Genomic DNA, 23,588 nt, shown 5'->3' with positions numbered 1-23,588 from the left:
TTAGCAGCCCGCCGCATGCGTCTCTGCCCAGGGTTGGAGGCCGTGGAGGGCGGCCAGGGGAGCGCCATTCACATTCGGCTGTGAGGAGAGGGGCGCGGTGGGGGGCGCAAAGCCTTTGCTGATGGCCTCAGCCTGCAGGGAGAGCATCAAGCGATTGGCAGCTTGACGTTCGGCCTCACGCTCCTCGGCTGTTTGACGTCTGCAAATAGTGAAACAGAAATTGTGGAAGGGTGTTAATAAATGTAACGAATAGTTGATAGATATTGAAAAAAATGTAGTATAAGTAAAAAAAAAAATATGTTATTAAATAGATAATCAATTACAATCAATTTAATGTTTCAATATTTTCAATGCTCTCAAAAGTTACTGAATTGAAATATTTATTGTATTCCTGCATTGAATATGCTGACACCCACTGTATAGACAAGTATATAAAATTTAAATAATACAAGTACAGTATATAAACATATTTTAAAATTTAGAAAACTGCCTGTAGTTTCAATAGAATATGTATTACGAATTTTATTTAAAATAATAAGAAACAACATTTCTATAATAATTAACTTTTACATATCATAAATAATTAATTAATTTTCCAACCAGAAAACTTTGAAGGTGGAATTATAAAGGCTATATTTAACAATGCTTTATAAACCCATGCCTGTTCAGGTGAAATTTGTTTTATTGATTTTAAGCTGACACTTGGGGTGTCATAGAGTTAAGTTATAGAGTTAAAAACTTGAAATTATGAGAGTCGGATGACAATGCTTGAAAATTCAATGTTCAATGTATATGTAGATAAAAATGCTGGATAAATATAATTATGATAAGTTAGAACTTAAGAATCTAAACCAACTCGAGATGCTTCAAACTGAATAGGAAGCAGAAAGGCCTGTAAGCAGCTATCTGAAAGCAGCTCTTAAACTTCTACCGCATATCGATTGCATTAAATTGAGATCTATCGATATGTTTATAATTTGTAATAAATTTTACACAATTTCAAGGGCAAATTTCACTTGATTTTTCAAAGTTGTCGAACATCTAACACTTTATGCCAGTTTCCTAAATGATTTGCAGCTAAAAGTTTTATACACAACTCGTTTACAATTATTGCCTTAATATTATAGCATCCCAGCATTTATCGATCAATATAGAACAATAATTATTGAAACTAATCACACCAGAGTTGCTTTTGTCGATTTTCAATCGAGCATTTAGAATAATGAGACATCATTTACAACTATCTGTCGCTTGGCATCGCCTAATACACATATTCATTAGCAATGGAAAGTATTGAAAAACCATTTGTCTGAAATTAATTTCAGTCATTGAGCAGACAGTAAACGATGACTGAATCGAAACGAATCGAATCGGAACAAACCAGACCAGACCAGACAATCAGACAGTAATAAAACCCCAGTCATTAAGTCATTATATTTCTGTGTGTGTGTGTGCGTGTGTAGATGTGTGGGGGCAGGGAAAGGGGTGTGTGGGTGGGACACGTGTGTTGTGCAGGTTAATAAAAATCGTTTAAAAATAATCAAATCATATATTCCAAGTGCAAAAACGAGCTCGACTTTCGTTTGAATTTTTGAAAATTAATTTCAATTCAGCTATGCGCCGTTAAATTACATTTTAAATGCGCCGCTTAAAAGGGATTTAAATGCAAGTACTACAACAACAACAAGAATAACAACAACAACAAGAATAACAACAACAACAAATGACATCAATTTGCAATTTGTGCTCAGCTCAGTTTCTGGCCAAAACGAGCCTACTAAATAATTCAAAACAAAATTGCATTTGGCCTGAGCGAACAGAGTTCGTTGCAACAACTCCTCCCTCCCCCACCAGCCCGAAGCCCTCGCTGCACATTGGCCGGCGTTTGCGCAGCTTTTGCTCTAATTGTGGTGCCGTCTACAATCACCACCCGCCCACACACACACACACACACACACACACAATAGCATGCATGCAGCAGGGGACAGTTGGGGGTGGGTTTGTCGTGCCCGCCATATTGAATATTTCATGAGCTAATGAAGTTGTTATGTTGGCAGCCTTTCTCAATCCTGTCTCTCTCTCTCTCTCTCTTCGCTCTATCTCTTTGTGTGTAATTACAACAACTAGTCGCATGTATTTATTCAAATAACATGCATATCTACTTTGTTTGAGGTGTGTGTGCGTGTGTGTGTGTGTGCGTGGCCTACACATGTCATGATTATAGTTGAACACGCTTTCATTAGGGTTTTCATCGCCAGTGTCATCATTCAGAATGAAATTTCATAACTTAAATGGGTTCGCATTAAAAATGCATTACTTCTGCGCCTGTGTCTGAGGCACAAAACTTTGTCCAACTGTTGGTTGAACTGACCAAATATTAGAAATATAGAATGTGATTTATAGATTATATTAGATATTGATAGCAATATAAACTAGTTAAAAACTAACTAATTAATAGAGAAAACTGCCTTAACGGACTCCTCTTCTATCCGCACACTCTCTTCGGCGGACACTTTTTCTAAAACATTCGATCGGAGTATAAAAAAGGTATCCCCTTAAGCGGACACTCCCCCTGTTTAGCAACAGAGTTCTTAAAGTGACTAGTGCTTAACATATAGGTAACTCCACTTGTTGCACTAGGAAGTAATTAACAATAAATAAATAAATAAAACTAAATTAGTAAATAAAATTGTTATTATAAAAATCCAAAGTAAATTCTTCCGTTGAATGGAGAGCCTTTTTTATTGCCAGAGGTAAAAAATCAATTATGTAAATATTAAAATATTAATATATATTAATATTTACTCATCAGTATTTAGCTTTTGCGTATTCGCTCTTTTTAAATCATTTCAAAAAACAATCTAATTTATAGTACGGAAAAACACTTGCAAGCTAAGTTTTCTTAGATCTAAATTCTTCTTCTAAATAAATATAAATGAAATACTTGTCAACATTATATTTATAATGAATAATTTTTAATCTTTCTAAATCATTTTAAAAAACAATGTAATTTATAGTGCGGAAAATATTAAATGAACACTCGCAAGCTAGGCTCTCTTAGATCTAAATACTTTTTCGGTTTTATTTGAATATTTTAAATGAATAGAAATGAAATACTTGTCAACATTATATTTATAATGAATAATTGATTTCGGCAGAATTTTGATTAAATAGTGTAAAAAAGTAAATTTTTTTTTACTGAAATTCACTTTAGTTGCTTCTATTTATCATTTATAACCTGGTTCTTCTTTATCATTTCCGATTAATTTTGATAAATTTGATAATTTTGATTTATTGAAATTCACTTTAGTTGCTGCTAGTTCTCATTTACAATCTGAACCAGGTTCTTTATCATCTATATACTATACATATATTATTTATCAAATAACATCCCTTTCTCTAAGCTACTGGCACAAACCCATACCTTGGCCGTAATTTATATTTTCTCCTTTTCTCCTTTTCATTATTTTCAAAATAGGCATATAGTATGTATAGTCGCTATTTGAGCAACACACTCTATATTTTCTCTGAATAATAACTACAATTTTCACAGCTGAACAGTGCGAGTTATGCCGTTTGTCAGACTTGGCGGCTCGTGAGTTATTTTTCCGCAGCAGCTCACCGCTCAGCTTTTACATTTCGTGTTACCAATTTTTTCTTCTGCTGTACCGTTATCGCAGCGGCGGCAGCTACCGAAAAAAGTAAGAAATAATAATAATAAAAAAAATGTTGCCGACGCTGCATGAAAAATTCAACGAAAATTGATTAAAAACTCCAAAACGGCAAACAAAAAAAACAAAAACAAATGGCATTCACACACATCGCTGAATATATCTTGGTATACTACCATATCTGGCAGTTTCGGGTTTGCTCTCTTTGCCCACGTTGGTAATTTATCTTCCAACCCCGACACCCCTCCTCCTGGCCGGGCCAAGCGAGAAATGTAAAAACGTTTTACACAAATGTTAAATGTTTGTCTTTTGGCGCCATTCGGCGTCAGTCGGCTGTTGAAAGTCTTAGATAAATGGGCGCGCATTAGCTTAAGATGTTTATTAAAGCGTGGCAGTGGTGGAGACATACTATAAATTTGGGGCATGCCCCATATCAGTTGAAATGAATGTTGCCACAAATTTGAATGAATTACAAGCGAGCCAATTGTCGCGCAGTTAGCAGCTGGTCGGGAAGTGGGGGTCCGGCCCAGGACTGGTAATTAAAATCATTTCACACACTACACGCAAACGACGTCAACAAATTACGACAATATCCTTGGTGGCCGGCCACTTAAGTGCTCCTTGCCGGGCTCTGCCGTGCCCTGTCGGGCCCCCAAAAAAGGCAGCACTGGGTAATTATCTTTTAAGACATAACAATTTAGGCAGGCCATTAATTGGCTGGAGCGTCCCCGGAGGCTTACAAAAACAAAAACTTGCCCAAGATTTTCACTCAAGTTCTTGGCAGAACGACAAGCAAGGACAACAAGGACGAGGACGACGACGACGACGACACGTGCCAGCAACTTTTGCTTCAAAGTTAATTTACAAATGGCCGTCAGTCAGTGAGTGCTGCTCGCATCGCTTCCGTAATTAATTTCATTTGATTTTTAGTGCTTTGCCAAGGAAAACTTTGCTCTCAGCCAAATTGATTTTCCTCTGCCGCTGCCTGCATGCATGTGTGTGGCTGTGGGTGTGTGTAAATTTTTAATTAGACCGCTTTCAGCACAGCCAGCAACTTTTTGCCAACAACTTGAGCAAAACTACGAATGCCAAATAACTTATGCATATGCGGGCAATTAATTTCAGTCGTCGCCACATAAGTATATTTAGATATATGTGTGGTGCGTATCTTTAAGATTTACTGCTGCGAGTGCAAGTTCTGGCAACAATTTGATGCACGACTCTGTCTAATTAAAAAGGGTTTTGCCCAAAAATTTGAGTTATGGCCCCCAGGGTCTGTATGCCTGCCTGCCTTGTCTTGCTAATTTAATTATGTACCGAAAGCAGGCTAACAAAATGGCAGGAAAGTGAAAAAAATGCTGCTAGCTGGGAGGTCCTTCTACTGCCAGACAACAGTCAGACATTGCCATTTGTTCGCGCTGGCAGGACTCATGCATCAACGCCACAAAGTATGCTATGGCCACTGGCTGGCAATTTTTCTTTTGCCGTCGCCGTCGCCGCCGCCCTTCTTGGTGTTCTGCCACGTCTGCTAAATGTCTGTAGAGCCATTGTTGTTGTTGTTGTTGTCTGCATATTGTTGAATTGACAGCTACAAGTTTCATTCAATTGCTCAAACTGCGGCCCGCAATGTGTTGTTAATTATTTATTGCGCACAAATGCTGTATTTACTCGCATAAACATGCATTTTGTTTTAAATGTTCAACACTGTTTAGATAAAAGCAATTACACACTGACAATAATAATGTCGTTAAATAAAAAAAGCAGCAGAAACAGAAGCGATAAAAGCACATATCAGCGGTGTCACAGAAATCACGTATTCAAGAGTTTCAAATTCATTTCATTGCTAGGTGTTGCAAAAAAACACTTTCTATGGGTTTAAAATCTTTAATATTTAAATAGAAGTTTTACATTAACGAATTGTTGTATTAAAGCCAAAGATTTCTTAATAATTTTCTATAGCTCGAAATATTGTATTCACCCACAGATTTCTTATTAATTTTCTATAGCTCGAATTGGTTTCTCAGGCTCCTTTCCTTTTTCAAATTAGGAAAAATGGCTCGAGGGGCAAAAGGTTTGCACTGAAAAAGTTTTGTCTGCGACTAAAAAGGGATATCGAAGCTATAGAATCTGTATCGAGCTAAAAGAGAAATATGTAACTAAATACGGGTAAAGACAATTTTTCTCTATTTTCGTTAGTCTTTGTTATTAGGTCGTATAATTCGAAAACTTCCCGCTTAGATAAGGGCTGTCCAACTTTTGATAGCACACTATTCCAAGCTTTAATTTCTATCTTATTACAAATACAAGAGGCTTATCAAAAATTGTAGATCAACCTATATTGCTAAAAGAATGTAAAGTATTATAAAACTATTTTCACTCTTACTTACATATAGCTTTTTAATATAACCCGCAAATAGAACTACCCTAACGGAAATAGCTTAAGTTTGTTCAAAGAATTTAAGGTTTAGACCATAGTTTATATTTCAACTTTGGGAATAAAATCTTTTCCAACACCGAATATCTCTAGAGAAGTCTGTCGTACCCCCACTTCGTGCTGTGTGTTAAATTGCTTGTCGAACGGGTTATGAGCTCGAATTTATTAAAAGTACATTCGGCAATCTTTAATGCTCATAACTCATACGCCATGTTGGAATTTTTCGCCGTTGCTAATTATTCAAATTACCAGCGAGCTGCAGCTTTGCATTTAACTAAATTACACATAATGTTTACGAGCGCGAACACACACACACATACACACGCGTACACATGCATATACATAGCTGTATAGTTCATGTACATAATGGCACGACTCGGCATTATATAATGTTGCCATTTCACTTAGCCACAAACGAGCCGTGGCTGCGTTTTACATCATTAATTTTTACGAGCTGAAATAGGCCCAAAATGGCTGATAAACCGAGAGGCCCGAACGGGCCTGGTAAGCGGCAATTAACGCGTCTTAAATGTGCAGTTGTTGTTGTTGCCGTCGCCGTCGCCTGGGCGTGTACGTTTATTTGCTTCTTTGTTGTTTTCTTTTTGTCGACAAAGTTGGCGGCACTTTGTAAACTTTGTCCATTTAGTTGCCGCTCTATAAACACAGTCATCATTATAACGATAATAACTGACATATATACCTACATATATACTCGTATGTATGTATGTAAATGTGACTCCATATTGTTATATTTTAACAGCAATAATAAAATAGAAACTAATTAGAGACACGCAAGCGACTCAACGCCTCACTGCCTCATAAAATTATAGACAAATAAGCGCTTTACTTATTCATGGAAGCATCGATAAGGCAGCAAAATTAATTGCTTAGTATATGCATGGATATATGTGTATATATACATATGTTCATGCACACAACTATTGTGGAAAGTTTCCACCATATGCGCCATAAATCAGAATGTAAATCACTCGCATAATGTGTGTGTCTGTTTGTCTGTCTGTCTGTAATAACTTTAATATCATGTGATATATGTACGTCCATAAAGCATTTATTGAACGGAAAAACATATTTGTTGGGACTTGAAAAGTGTTTTAAAAATGTGTTTTTAAAAATGTTACTAATTAAATTGCCAGCTGAAAAGTGTTTGTTTTTAATTTTTAATTAAATTGAATTTGAAATTGAATTTGAAATTGAATTGAAATTTTAATAAGATGGTGCATAAAAGATGTAAGAAAGCTTTAACTAAAAATCTAACTCACTTAAGCAAATAAAGGTCAATTATTTTGAATTAACGAACAAATATTATAAAGTGTGCAATTGTAATTTCTGAATATTACATTTTGTCTATCAAAAACTATATTTTTTCATCAAGCTGCGACATTATTGTATTGTATGGCTGACAAAACCATAATTTCAAAATGTTTAAATACAAAATAAATATCTATATACAAGTATAACTTGGTCTTTTGTAATGTGGCATCCGATATGATATCAGATTGAACAAATAAGTTTATTGCCTTCTAAACTTTTAATCTCCTTTTTTTCCGCTTCAAAGCATTTTTTTATAAAGCAGTAATGTGATTGAATTAGTTAATTGATATTGATTAAATTAATATAATGGTTCTTAAGGTAATATAATAAAATAAATATAATAATTTACAGATGACTAATCCAACGAAAAACCTTTGTTCATTCAAAGATTTAATTTAAAACGTTTCCAAAATAATAAATAAATTCTAAGCCGCAAATAAAACAAAAAAGTGTTTAAACTAATCTTGAATATGAGGCAATAATTTCAACAATCTTTCTTTTGAATTTTGTTAGATATAAAGACAGTCTGTGTTTTTATATTTTTTACTAACGAGAAACCCTAAATTTGATTGTAAATCAAAACATAAAACGGTGGACAGCTGGTGTATGGAATTTTTTCTTTAGGTTGGCAAAGAAATTCAATATCCTTATGGTCAGTAAGAAATTCTACATAAATTCTCTTAACTATTTTCAATTTTATTTCGTACATAACTGAATAAAGCAGGCTATTCGTCTGCTAACGAAAAAATATTTTAAAATATTATAATAATTTATTTATTTTAAAAGATAGAACTGCCTCCTGTTTTTTACAAGTTTCTGTGATTTCTCGATTGAAATACAAATCAATTGACAATATTTATGGAATAACTTGGAAATATTTTGTCGATAAAAAATCTGAAATTTACATTACACCTGATTCTCTTTTTACACGGTTTTGATTTAACAGGGTTTGAAAATTATAAATGTTATACATGGTTGCAAAACCTTATTCCATTTAGCACGATTCAAAATAACATATGATCAATGTCTTTTTTTACACGAATTTTTCTGGAACCAATGTACCGTGTAAAAACAGAATTGTGTGTATATTGTCTTCTGTATTCTTACCTAAACAAGAATATTTATTTTAAATAAAGTGCTTCGCTATATAAATGAAAACTTTGTGGCAACAATGCTTTCTTCAGAGTTTTAGTCAAAGATTAGACAGTTTGTTTAAAATCTCAATTGCAACATATTATTCTTATTTCCACAATTCTAAGGATTATACTATTAGCGATTAAAGGGGCTAGTAAAAGAAGGTATGAAAAATGAAGCTAAACTCTAAAATAAATTGTAAGGTAACACTTTATTCCTTTTTTAAGATTATTTATTTTAAATAAAGTAATCCCTTATATAAATGAAAACTTTGTGGCAACAAAGCTTTCTTTAGAGTTTTAGTCAAAGATCAGTCAGTTTGATTAAAATCTCAATTGCCACATATTGTTCTTATTTCCACATTTCAAATGATTATAATATCTAGAGCGATTAAAGGGGTTAGTTAAGAAGGTATGGGAAATTGAAGCGCTACTCTAAAATAAATTGTTAGCTAACACTCTATTCCCATTTTTCCGGTTGCTAGTCAAGTGTCAGGCCAACAACAAACCGGAGCCAGCTACTTAGCATGTAACTGTAAAGCACAGTCAGGGTTTATGTTGTTGTTGTTGCTATCGTGTTATAAAAATGCAGCAACCACCCCTTGGACTGCCAACCCTGTAACGGGGGTGTGTGTGGCTGCGCGTTTTCATTTAATGTGCTCATGAATATTTAATGAGCCTTTTACGCCCCCCAAACCCAACACTAGACTAGGAAAAGCGGGGCCCGCTTTGTTGTGTATTTTAGTTAAAATAAAAAAGGTAGGTAACGGGAAAGGGGAGTGGGGGTGACGGGGACTTAAAAGCTGTTCACACGATTTGTCTAGAGTGGCGTCGTGACAACTATTGATTTTCTTCTTTTTTTTTTTGCTTTTTTCAAAGTACTAGTACGATTACTAATTTATAGCGGCGCTTGTCAGCTTACCTCCATTTTGTGCGCCGATTCTGGAACCACGTCTTCACCTGGGCATCTGTCATTTTTAGGCCGCGTGCGAGTGCCGCTCGCTCCGCCGATGCCAGATATTTTTGCTTGTGGAAACGCTTCTCGAGCTCGGCAACCTGAATGCGCGTGAAGGAGGTGCGCGGCTTTTTTCGCTTGGGCGGCGTGCGATTCTGGTAGGGATGTCCAATGCGACGTGCAATGGGGAAGGCAGCTGTGCAGGATTACAAGAGAAGAAAGTGAAAAGCATTTAGTGGCTTACTTGACGGGCAATTAGCAATTAGCAGACAGAGAATTCAATTCTAGGCAAGATAACAAGCAATTTCCGATATTTACTTCCGCCGACACGGGCACCTGTCTCGAGGCATCTTTCAAGTACTTAACTATCCGGCTACCTGCGTGAAATCAATTTAAAGGGCACAGCCCTTAAGTGTCACTGACTCTGCCTAATTGCTGCGGCCCAGCCTTTATCATAGAGTCGTAGTCGTAGCCTGATCGGTCTGGGTTTGGGTCTGGGTCCGTTTCGGACCCTTCTATCTATCTGTTTTGTAGACAAAGCACGCGACATCGGTTTCATTCATTCAGTCCGCTCTAAGGTTGAGTCATAAGGTTAGGATGCGTAAGTGACCCAATGTCTGGACATGGTCAGTCAGTCTTCAGTCTTAAGTCTCAGGTCTGTTCTCTGTTCTGTCTCTGTCTCTGGTTCTGGTTCTACCTTCGCTTAGGCGCAGGCGTTGGCCTGTCTGGCAAACAGTGGCGGCTGGCGCTGAACCTTTTAACATTCCTGCCTCACAGTCGCCTCACTTTGCTGTGCGTGTTGTTGTTGTTGTTTTTGTTGTTGCTGTTGCTGCTGCTGTTGTTTATTGGGCGCGATAAGCCTGGCGCAGTCACCAAAATATTAAAACGATGTCGTCGTCGTCGTCGTTGCTACAACAACAACAGCAACAACGACAACCCATTTAGCAAAAAAAAAAAACCGGCTTGAACGTTATGGTTGAGGTCATGCGACAAACGGCTCATTTGGTTGCGATTCCATTTGAAATTTAGCAAACTACTTAGTACTTGGATCTAACAGCTCCACATTATATGGCTTAGATTGTCGACAGATTTTTGGCAATAACTGATAAAGCGTAGCCATAGTATAAATTCGAAATTTGTTTGCCAATGATTGAGCCATTTTTTAGTTTCCTGAGTAGGTATTGTAATTTTTAATATACAAAGTAATTTATAGAAATGTAATTGTCTAATTTAGATCTTCTAACCTGGAGAATTCAATATCTATAGACAACATAAACAAACAAAAAATTTAAGCATTGCAGAGGGCAATCTTTTGTGTTACGCATAGCTTTTCTTGTAAGGTTTTAATGAAAACAAAAATTCAACCCCATATGAGTTCCGGAATTATTGAACAGAGCTGCACTGTAGACGAGCTGGTAAGGAACTACCGATCACAAATCCCTCCCTATATTATAAATGCGAAATTTGTTTGCCAATGGTTGAGCTATTATGTAGTTTCTTAAATGGTAATTTATTAAAATGTAATTATTAAATCTATCTTATCTAACCTGGAGAATTCAATGTCTACAGACAATATAAAGAAAAGAAAATTTAAGCATTGCAGAGGGAAACTAAACAGAACAGGTTGTCTGCAGAATCTTTGGTGTTACGCATAGCTTCTTCTTTATGGTTTTAAAATAAGAATAAATTCAACCCCATATGGGGTCCGGTACACGGAAATATTGAGCAGAGCTGCACTGTAGATGAGCTGGTAAGGGAACTACCGAACAGACAGCGAAAAAGTTGGAATGAAACTAGTCTCTCCGAAGGAACCAGAACACAGCGGCATGATAACGACTCTCTCTTGATCAGCCGTCTTATCCTAGCCTATACTGTTCCAGGCGTACTCCGGAAGAGTCCTCGATCCTCTTAGTATTTAAATTTTGCCATTTGACGCTGCTGTCCCTTTCCAATAATTAAAAGTTCGTTAAATTTGGTTTTTTGCGTGTGTGTATATTTCTTAGAGAGCGTGCCAAGTGACTCCAATAATGCGAATGGAATTTCAACAACATTGTCACAAAAAGCCATAAAAAATAATGCTTTATGTATTGAAGTGTTTAAATAAAACGTAAGTAATAACAGAAATAAATAAAGTTGTCAGATGGGCTGCTTAATTAAAGCGAATCATTTTACTTGAAAATGTTTATAAATCAAGCAATATATTATATATTATTGTGTTGTCCTTCAACATATGTATGTCTACTTTGAAAAGCAATTGTTTACTATTCGAAATAAAGTTCAGAAGATCAATTTTTCAAAGCAACATATTTAATATCAGAATGTATAATCAGCTTATATGTTGCTACCATTGCTATAACAAATCATTTGTTTATGTATTTTAGCAGATATGTAAATCGGCTCTTTTAGCAATCACATTAAACAGCTATCAAGGGTATACACGAATAAACATACATGTATGCCAATAAAATTGAGAGTGGAATAATCTCTTGCTTAAGCATATGAAATTTCCAATCGTAAACTACAGCTTCAGCCGGTAAAGTGTATAGAAGTTTTATGTTCCCTTAAGCAACCATATTGGAATTGAGAGACCCCCACAAAATGGCTGCCCTCCCACATTTCACATATCATGGCCAAATGTATGGTGAGTGTTAAGCTGACAAATCATGTTTTTTATTTCAGCTTTTGGCAACGCTTTCACATCACACAATGTCTAAGAGCGGCTTCAACCCTTTCCCGAGCGAGCGCACATAAATACCAGAAATACTCGTATACTCGTATCCATAAGTTAGAGCGGCATTGGCGTACATTTCTCATGGGCCACGGCCACATCGATGGGATGGGATGTGCCCCAAATCGGCATTTTAATATTTTAACCAATATCAATTTCAATAAAAAGCCATTTATCGCACCACATAAGCTGCTGGGCCACGCACATGATTTGCGCACATCCCTGGCAAAAGTGCTCGGGCATATCCTTGAGGCGGAAAGCGGAAAGGCGGAAAGACGGAAAGGATCTCAAGCAAGCATGCCGCCAGAAGCCACATAAGCATAATTTTATAGCCAGGCCGGCGGCTGCCTGCCGCGTCATTTTATGCGAGCTACACATTTATTTATGATTTTTCCTTCTGTGCCGTGCTGCTGTGTTGTGTTTTTGTATCTTAAAGATACTTATTCGTACTGAGCACAAGCTGAGAGCGGTGAGCTGAGAGCTGTGAGCTTAGGCTTGGGGTTGCCTGTCTGTCGTTCTGTCTTTTTGTCTGTAAACTGTCTTCAAAATACGTAAAATAATGCAAAAAGCTTTTAGCATGCATTATTGATGGCGACGCCAGCCTGTGGCTCTGTGGCTCTGCGGCCGCCCCATCCGGCGTAGGCGCAATGTGCGCCACATCCCAAGCACTTGACCTTAAAGTCCAGGTAGGTAGTAGCTCAGGAGTATAAATACATATAGATGCAGTGGAGATAAATCAGGCCAGAGTGCTGTTTATAGTTTTGAATGGGTTATGAAATTTCACAAAGGGCTCGACTCGTAATTGGCGCCCGCTGCGCGTCTGTCAGCGCGACGCGGCATTGGTATTCAAATTAAAATGCGACCAACGACCAGCGCAAAGGTTATTAATCATATGGCGCTACATGAGGGGTCAAAACTGCAGTCGAAGCGCCGCCGTAAGCTGCTGAGCTGCTGAGCTGACCGTAAGCCGAAGTCGTTTGTCTTGTTAATGAAAAAAGCCAAGGCGCCAGCTTATCAGCGCAAGGCAAGCGACACAATAAACAAAACAAGACATTGACGACCGCAGCGCACAGCAATCGAGTGACTGCAGAGAGAGTGTGTGTGAGAGAGAGAGAGAGTGGGAGCGGGAGAGCGGGAGTGTACGAAACATCTGACGAAGAGTGGTTGACAAAACGACAAAAAATTGAGCAGTTGTCGCTCCTGTTCGTTACAGGCTAACCCGTTGTTTGTGTTCGCGTTCGCGTTCTCATTCTCGCACTCGCACTCGGACTCTGACGCGCACTCGAAAGTGTGCCTGCCGTCTGGCCCTTGACATAGAGATGGACATGACTCGCGTTTTTCTTCTTCTTCTTCCATCGTGAAAGTGCTTCTGTGCCATGGACATGAACAATCAACTTTTCAATGACACCTAATTCTGCTTTTAAACGGTCTTTTTTTACACGATTTTGATATAACACGGTTTGAAAATTAAAAGTTTCATATATATTTCTTTAGAGATAAGGAACCAATCACCAATGTCTTTTTTACACGGTTGTTTCTGGAACCAATCTACCTTGGGCCTGGCACAGCTCAACGAACTAACAGGAATCCCATAATGTGAGTTCGTTTCCTGAGTATGAGAGCAGTTTTAAATATTCTGTAAGAGTAGTCTCATACCTAATAAATGTCAATCTGTCTACCTTTTCTTAATATGGAATTTTCACTAATAATTAATTACTCTTAAAATCTTTGTAAAGTAAAGGATCTTCCTATTACTTTAAGTCAAAACAACATTATTAAAAATTTAATTAAAAGTAAAATCTGTCTACCTTTTCTTAATGTAAATTTTTTTACTTATAATTAATTGATCTGAAATACTGTCTAAAATAAGGGATTTCCTATAACTTTAAGTCAAAACAACATTATTTTAAATTTAATTAAAAATAAATGTCAATCATCTTCCTTTTCTTAATGTGGAATTTTTAGTAATAATTAATTAATCTGAACAACTGTGTAAAATAAGGGATCTTCCTATTATGTACTTTAAGTCAAATATTTTTTTAAATTTTATTAAAAATGTCAGTCTCTTTTTGTAATACGATTTGAAAAACTATATATCCGCATATCCCTAAATTTCTGTTTTGTGTTAAGAAACATTTGTGAGTGCGTCCGTGCTTGTGTCGCATTGGATAGAAACAGTCCTTGCCATGCCCATCTCTAGCTTGACAGCGTTTTTTTTTTTCTTTCTGAAAAATTAAAAGAAAAATTCTACTACTCTAGTACGAGTACGAGTAGTGGTGCGGTGCTGACTAATTAAAAGCTGCCTCTGTCAGTTCAGCTGTTGCTCCAAATTGAAGTGTGGTATGTGCGATAAATTGGCGAGTGACTCTGAGTCTGAGGACCGCCCAATGCGTAATTAATTCCTTTCGACTCTGCGCGAAATTAAAAAGTCATGTAAACCAGCTCATTAAAATAACTAAGAGAGAGCCGCTTGCTGATCAGCGGATGTTGTTGCTGTTGTTGTTGTTTCGGCAGCCATAAAAGACAAACGCGGGAGCAGGGCTGGGAGGACAGACATTAAAAGAACTTCCTAAGCTGCTTTTGACTGTTGCACCGAAGTGGAAAAAAAAAACTAAAATGAAATGCCAAATATGACTTATAGCCAGGCCGAGACTAAGACTGAGACTGAGACTGATTATTCCTCTCAGGCCAACTGATAAAGTCAAACGCAATAAAATCAACGCCAGCTCATTATTTAAGCGGCTCGTGATGCGCGTTCGTGTTTGTACATACAAGTGAAGCTCATAATGTAAACAAATTAACAAAAGGCAGTCAAAGGATGCTGCCTGCTGGTTGCTGGTTGTTGGCTGCTGGCTGCCTCCTTCCTCCTGTTTGGGTTATGCAAATGCGCATCGCCAAACAGGAGAGCGCACTTCTGGGCGGTGGCACAGCGTTAAGTTTTTAACTTAAGCTGCGATTGCGCATTTGAAGGCAAACATGTTTTTATACTTTAGGGTTGCAGCTCACGTTCCTCGATCTGTCTGTCTTAGTGTGTTTGTTTGTGTGTGTGTCTGGCTTAGTGTGTGTCCGTGTGTGCGGGCCTCATGTAGGCAGTCGCAATGACATGCCGATAGGCATGTTGGCTTAAAAGACTTCTCTGATCGTGCTTATTAGTGTGACGTTCACGTGCGCGCTCCGATCAAGCCGGGCGGCCCAGCCCACAATGGGAACAATTTAAAAAGAATATTCAAAAAACAGTATTCAACTATTTGTTACAAAGCCGAGTTCAGCGAAGCCATCGCATTTCAGATCAGCACAATGGTCTGTTTTGTTACAATTTTGTATTATATATTTTAAAAATTATTGAAATTGTTAGTTAATATTTGAAGAGAGACAATACACGACGGTTTCTTCATTTAAAGGCATTTCAGTTATAGGAAAATGTGATTTACTTGTATATGTATACTTCTGCTGGGTCTATAGTTTGAGTCTATAGGCTTTTTTAAAGTCAAGCTCTTGTGCCTCTTTTCTACTATAAATATGATCTTTGTTATTTCTTTGATGTCTATACAATATATATTCCATGTCCATCTCATTCCATTGCTGTCCAATGTTATTGTGAAGCGTCTATGCAATGACCGACTACATGGAAGAATATACAAGTATATAACCACAATTCGTATAGCCACACATATATAATTCTCCTCTAATCTGATAACTTAATCAAAATTTAAAAATCTTTTTGAATACAATACATATATAAGTTAATTTATTTAAGCTACTTGTAACAAAAGCTTCAATTTATTCTTTAGCTATGATATGCCTTGACATATCATGATCAGGTATAAATAATTGTTCTCCACTGATTACAGATCATAGAGTTCTGATGAATGCGTCCAATATTTCTTATTGTTCTCTACTCTTTTCTACTCGTAAAATCTATGTAGGAAAACAGTCCTTTTTAAGGTTTTAATTTGAGAATATTTTTATGTTGATTGAAATGGAAAACTCATAGAATAATTTATGTTTTCCAAGTCTGACATGTGAGAGAAATACGTTTAAATATTTTGTAAATATCCGCTTTCATACTAGAGTACACAGCTTAACAAAAGTTGGTTTAATGGCTTAATGAATGTCCAAGGGCGATATTCAGATTTTTGCACAGGATTAAATTAAAACTACATAACTGTCTTTCTCTCTTTTGACAATATGTTTAGTCTAAAATAGCTATCGGTTTTCCAAAAATCATTATAAAAAGACGTAACAATTATTTGAAGATAATAGATTTAAAGCTTTTGTACAAATATAAAGCTTATAGAGGCACTATCCTTAGCTGCTTTCGGAGTAGTAGTTTTATAGAATCTCAACACAATCTGCGTCTTTAGATCTTATTAAATCGTGTATTGAAAAAACTATCGATTATTTCAAATATATTTATTATAGCTTGCTTGGAAAAAATACGAGCTAATTAATAAATTCTGAATTCCGTCTCTCATTTTGTTTAGCTTCATGAACTATTATTTATAAGGTGAACCGCAATAAATAGCTATATCCTGTTAATATTTATAGAGGCTTGGACATGATATTAAAAAACTATCGATTATTTCAAATATATTTACTATTACTTACTATCATAATTATGGAAAACATACGGCCTATTTAATAACTTCTGAGTTCCGTCTCTCATTTTATTTACCTTATTAACTGTTATTTATAAGGTGAACCGCAATAAATAGCTAATTCCTGTTAATATTTATATAGACTTGGACATTTTCAATTGAACTCACTCTCGTAAGAGCTTCAAAAAAGCCAGAACTTTGGATGATAAAAAGCAACTAAGTGTGTATGGAACTTTAAACACTGGAACACCCAATTGTTATTAACTTTTATTATTGATTTAATAACTAACATTTCCACCATCCGAATTCAATCTCTCAAGAGTTCCAAAAAGGCCCATTGTGTGTTGAAAATTTTAATAAGCGAATGAATTGCAACGCATCTCTCTTCAGAGTGTGGTGGCTGTGCGTGCCACACACTAATCATTATGCCAAACAGTAGCCGCTTGTTATTGTCAAGATGTTGTGGTTGTTATTGTTGTTGCTACCGTTGCACGTGTGCTTTGGTTCTTCGGAGGCCGCACAACTTTTAAGTGCACGCCCATTAAAAGGCCGAAAAACAAAACGAAACAACAACCCCATGCTGGGGGAACTCTGGGACGCTTTGTTTTGTGGTTTGGGACTCACCTGCCAAGCGATCCTTTACCGCCTGATGAGCCAACGCTGCGTGGTGCAGCGGCGGCAGCGCCCAAGTGAGGGGCGTGCGTTGGGGCGGCACACGCAGCACATGTCCCGCCGCGGCGGCCGCTGCCGAGGGATAGAGATGGGGATAGGTGTAGAGAGCGGCGGCACTGCCGTATGTTGAGTTGGCAATGCTGGTGGCCAGTTTATAGGCGGCAAGATCGTGATCATCGGCATGAAGATCTTTGTCTTCGGCGCCTTTGTCGGCGCCGTTGTTGTTGTTGTTGCTACCATTGCTGCTGCTGTTGTTGTTGTTACTGTGATGATTGTTATTCGTCTCGAAGGGTTTGGATAGCAGGCGTGATATGCTGAAGGGGAGATTTTCGCTAGATGAGGAGCGTGTCTGTTCCGATTGCAGAGATTCGCTGATATGTAGGGAAGGAAAAAAATTGGGAAGCAGGTGGATTAGTTTCTGCAGGAATATGATTCTTTTAAGGCAGTACTAGTTTGCAACTTATGTACTTATCAAATTTCGTAATTACTTGAGACTTTTGATTAATCGATATTCCAAAAACCTACACAGTTATTTGTTATAGATCTTGATTCTGGTATTGTGTACTTAAAAGAAACCATATGTGTTTTAAAAACTTTAGAAGCCGGACTTGCTTAAGAATAATTTACGATAACAAACTATTATTATTATTATTATTATTATTATTATTATTATTATTATTATTATTATTTTATTATTATTTCCTAGTGCAACAAGAAATAAATTCTTATAAATTAATGCACTAGTCACTAGAAACATACAATTTTCATTAAACAAATTTAAGATAATAATAACTATAAATAAGTTACTTTTATATTCATTTATAATTTGACCAAAGATGCCAAAGAATAGGGAAGAGTTTTATTTTAATAAATTATTATTTTATTATTAATTTTAATATATTTTATTTTATTTATATTTTAAATTAAATAATGTTTAAGTTATCTATTATTATTAATATTCAAAAAGTTTTATATACATATATACATATTTATAATTTCCTAAATTGTATGTCAATAATATTTAAAGACTTCTAAGTAGTTTTTCAAAAAATAAATCTAATTATGTAAATATTTTTGATATTTATTTATTTAAAGAAAATAAATTGTAATTTAATTATCAATCTCAATTTCAATTTTTGAATTCAATCTTTTCAATTAAAACTGTTGTAATTGTAAGTTAATTTATTTAATAATTGAATTTAATATTTTTTATGCGAGTATTTATTTTTTATGAAAGTATTTAAAGTAATTAAGTACCGATTTATGTTTTGAAAGTTGATCTTTCGATTGTCTTAGTATCATTAATGTCAAGTCGTATTAGATGTAGGCCTGATTAAAGGCTTCTAAGAACTAAATGGTTTAAGATTTAAAGGAATAGGACATTCTCTGAATATGTTGATTTAACTTTTAAGTTAAACCTTAACTTGTTTAGTCAAATACAATTGGATAACTAATATTTCCTTCCCTTTTTTTAAATTCTATAAAAGAAATCTGCCTGTAAGGCTTAAACCGTCTAGTACATATTGCGTTTACAATCATTGTGCGTTTTCATGTTGAATGCTTTTAAGATCTTAAGTGACTAATGCAGTAACTTATCAGTCCTTTCATCTACAAACAGAAATAAATGAGTACCAGAGCTAACAATTGTTGACATCTGCTGCCTTGCTCGAGTGCGTGAAAAAGGAATGGCAATTATTAAAAAAAAAATGTCTTTGAATGTATGTTCAAAAACTGGAATCTTCCACAATAAGTTTTTCCTAAAACAAACATAAAGTATATCCCTTTATTAAGCCCTTGAACGTAAACTAGTTTGGCATTTAAGAGATACGTTTATATGCGAATTATTTGCTGTGCAACATAATGAGTTTGCTTCATTAATTTGAAAAGTGTCGCCCGATAAACGTCGTGGCCCAAAAAAACATGCCTGAGAACAAATTAATAATTAAAGCGCCAGACTGCAGACTGTTGGCCCAAAAGTTGTTTGTTGTTCTTGTTGTTGTTGTTGTTGTTGTTGTTGTTGGTAGTTGCCCACGCCAGTCTCTGGCGCTGATAAGGCAACCGAACGTGTTGCAGAAACATGCAGAAATCATGTTCAACTGCCAGGCCAAGCCAAGAGTCGCTGCCGACGGCGATGACGACGACGACGACGACAGCAATTGCCCGCCACATGCGGCGTATACGCAACGTGAAAAGTAGAAAAATATAAAAGGCCGACAAATATCAGTTATCAACGACTGGCCGTGCAAAATGAAGTAATTATGCAAATGCTTTTGGCCGTTAGACGCATTTGTATGATTCTATAAATCAAACGAGGGCCCTCAGAGTGGAGTCGTTTGGCGATCCAACAAGTCACGCACGGCATTTAATTTTAAACAAATATTAACACAATTTATTGAGGTTGCTTTTAAATGGGTTTTTACGATGCCTACACTTTCCAACACAAAAGCCTAAATGCGAGAAAACTTGTTATAAAGCATAACGCACATCAATATAACCATTGAATCGAACTCTTTGGCTTTGTCAACGTCAACGGGCTTTTGTGGTTTCTGCTCCACATTCTTCGTAGCCAGCATTTTATGGCATTTTTATGGTCCGCTCTATTAAAATGTTAATCTCTGACTGCGAATGCGACTGTGGCTGCGACTGCGACTGACTCTGACTCTGCCTCTGAGTCTCAATCCCAGTCTCAGTCTGTGGCTGTGGCTGTGGCTTTGTTTCGAACTCGTTTGGGCCCATTTGGGGGAATTTGTTATCAGCGCGCGTTTTTTGGCGCCTTGCTAATGTGCGTTTTATCGTTAAAGACGGCGGGATGCGAAGACAGTCTCATAGTACACTAAAGCCTTACACTATTCAAATTCAGGGAGTTTTGGCTTTTATTGAGCACTTTGAATTTCATTCTGAACATTTTCGTCTTTCGGTTTCGTTGCCGTTTTATAACTAAAGCAATTCATTAGCGTTTTAGAGGTTTGTTCACGCCGTCAATCGAAATCGTTGCAAGCTATTGCCCGGCGGATAGTCTTTCGATCTCCCATTCAATGTCAATTTTCTCGGCTTGTGGCAGCTTGTTAGTTGCGCTTGTTATCGATTGTGGCAACAAAGGCGAGCGAGCGAAAGCACGTTCTTTCGAATCGGAAATGCTAAGTCAATAGTTAGACTGACTTTGAGTTTGTTTGGAATGTGCATTTAAATGCTTTCATATATTTATTGTCAGAATTTAATAACGAAATTCATTTAAAAATTATATGAATACTAACTAATTCATTAAAATAATAATCAATTATATAAAACTCAAGTTATGAATAATAAAAGCAAATAAATGAATCAGCTTATTTATAAAAGAGCAAAATTGTCAAATAAAGTCAAATAAACGCAATTTATGAATATTGTTTATATAGTATAAGAAGATAACCTTAACCGTGGAATCCAACGCGAATTCGTTAAGTTTTGCAAAGTATATCATTGTTATTGTATTTCACTGGAATAATATAAACTTCCCGACATATTTCTAATAAAGATTTCTTAGTTACAAAATATTTGCTTGTATCACCATAGATTTAACAAATTAACACTTTTTCTTATAAATTCCATAACAAAATTATTAGTGATACTAAAAAATTTGAAAAAATAATGAACTGGAATATTTTGTGAACTTTCTTAATTGCAAAACATTGTTTTAAATTATGTATGAATTGATTTATATTTCCATTATTGAAGTATTTAATAAGTTGCAATTGAAATAAAGTCCTAAGTTAGTAAGCTTGGTTCTACATAAACTCAATCTCACTTAACCGGATTAAATAACATGCCTCAACTATAATGCAGTCTCTTTTCTTCTACAAATTTAAGACTTCAACAAAACTCGATCGAATAACACTTATCACAAGTCTAACGAAAGATGTCAATATAATCTCTCCTATATTTTGCATAAATAGGATACATGGATATTGGATATATATTTACATATTCGACTTTTATAATTGCTTTATAGTTTTTTATGTACTTATGTGCTTAGATTGGATGATTAAACTGCGAAAAGGCTCTTCATCTCTTTAAATGGAAAAGCTCAATTGAGATAAAAGGCGCTTAAAAGGTCCATCTATTTGAATAAGTAAGTTTGAGTTTGTATGGCATTATAATTATTATTTATATAGAGTAATACAAAATATGCCCTGGTACTACGAAATATTACTTGGTTTACATATAAATACATACATTATAATATATAAGTACGGATTTCCTTCTTTGACAAATATCGCAGGTCCTTTCCAATTTCAAAGCAACAATTGCTCTGCTTAAGCTACATATGTGTGAGCTTCCATTTCTTACTCTTGTAACATACTATTCACACAAAAATATTATGTAAGGCCTGCTCCTAGATTAGCTCCTAGATTAGCTGTAACTTTAACCTTATATATATATGTATGTACATTTGTGGCTCACCTTAGAGGTGTTTCTGATTCGTCGTAACAACTGCCGCCATCCATATCCACATCTGAGCCGCTGCCGCATGACATACGTGAATCAGAATCGACATCCACATGTATCTCCTGCTCCTCAACATCGTCGCGTTCATCCTCCTCGTGACTGGACATGTTGAAGACGATGAGTGGCGCCAATTTGGTAACACAATTCCCACACCAACTCAATTAACACTCAAACAAGTTGACACGCAAAAATCACCGAATAATTAGTAGTCAAAAATCCGTGTTAAATTTCAGTGATAATGTATTGGGAATTATTTCACTTGTTTGGAATACTCGTTAGTTTTATAAGGACCACTAAACACACACACACAAGACGAGCGGGCGTTGATGTTCCGCTGAGCCTAATTAATCACGATTAAGTAAGTCACTGGCATTTCCGCTTGTCACGACGCTAAAGACTTTGCATTTACCAGACTCGAACTGAAAACAGAACAGAAAACTCGACTCGACAAATTGAAGTGCTGCCGTTGACTAAAAAGCGAGTCACAAGATCCGCGTTGCGAGTTGCGAGCTGCGAGAGGGCGCGTGCGAGCGAACGAAAACGCTTTTCATAAATGCAATCAAAATATATGCCGATGTCGAAGTCGATGCGGCCGAACAGTGCGCAGCTTGTTAGCCAAATAAACAGTAAGCGGCAGGAGTCACCCCTTGAAGCGGCGACGGCGACGACGACGGCGACGGAACAAGCCAAACCAGTTTCAAGAGCGTCGCTGCTGCTGCGACGACTGCTTCCTTCCTATTTGGTTAACGAGCCTGTTTGCCACCTTGTTTAAACCTAACCTACCATAATAAATGCCTCTTGCCTTCCTAACCGACGCCAACACCACTACCCTGTCGCAAGCGCACTTGTTCGCTCATTCATCAGACTCCACCCACTGTTGGAACGAGAAGCTGTGTGGCCATCTCTCTCCCGCCAGTGCTGTGCATTGGCTCTGCTAAACAGGTTTATCCACTGCACACAACTTGGCAGCACTGGCCGGCAACAAAGCAGTGGGCGTCGCTCGGCGCTCTCATTGGCGAACGCGCGAGTCCGCAATGCGCCCGCACTCTTCGCTCCATTTGTACTGTTGGAGGAGCTTTTGGCTTGACGACGTCATTTTAAATGTAAAACGTTTTGCTTTTGGGGTTTTTTATTATGTGAATGTGTTTTTATTTTGATTGCTTCTATTTTCGTTTAACATTTCCGCGTCATCTCCGTCTCGCTTGCGCGCACGCACCCTCCATCTCGCGCTCTCTCACTCCCTCCCTCTCTGCAGCGCACTGTTAGATAGGGCTGTCGCTCGGCTCGCTCGCTCTCTCTCCCCGCTCATTGCTGCTACACTTTTTTAAGTTGTGTGGAGAAGTGCAAATGTGGCAGATTAATAGCACAATTGGAAATAGCAGCGTTTTGTCAGTTTGAGTTCACAAAGCGTTGTTTGCCAGAGGGGGCTCGCAGTGGGGTGGGGTGGGATACGGTGCGGTGCGGTGGTGGGGTGGTGTGCTTGTTGTTTCGCTGGTTTTCTACTTGGCCACGCGCGCCCCACTTCTTTCTACATTTTTTAATGTCTGCAGCGGTTGTTGCTTTTGTTGTGTTTTCCACCG

At 36.9% G+C, this 23,588-nt stretch overlaps 1 protein-coding gene across 1 annotated transcript; it reads right to left on the bottom strand.

Annotated features, from left to right (window-relative positions):
• Positions 1-22,115, bottom strand: LOC115624261 (T-cell leukemia homeobox protein 3). Its single transcript, XM_030518885.1, has 4 exons — positions 21,964-22,115; positions 17,476-17,894; positions 9,493-9,721; positions 1-199 (listed from the first exon to the last, which is right to left on the bottom strand). The coding sequence occupies exons 1-4, from the start codon at positions 22,113-22,115 to the stop codon at positions 1-3; spliced, it is 999 nt and encodes a 332-aa protein (XP_030374745.1).
• Positions 22,116-23,588: the final 1,473 nt, after the last annotated feature.

Source organism: Scaptodrosophila lebanonensis, unplaced genomic scaffold (genome assembly GCF_003285725.1).
Source record: "Scaptodrosophila lebanonensis strain 11010-0011.00,11010-0021.00 unplaced genomic scaffold, SlebRS2 tig00000053-arrow-pilon, whole genome shotgun sequence".
NCBI lineage: Eukaryota > Metazoa > Arthropoda > Insecta > Diptera > Drosophilidae > Scaptodrosophila > Scaptodrosophila lebanonensis.
Note: the sequence above shows the minus strand (reverse complement) of the source record. Positions and strands in the feature narration are given on the sequence as shown.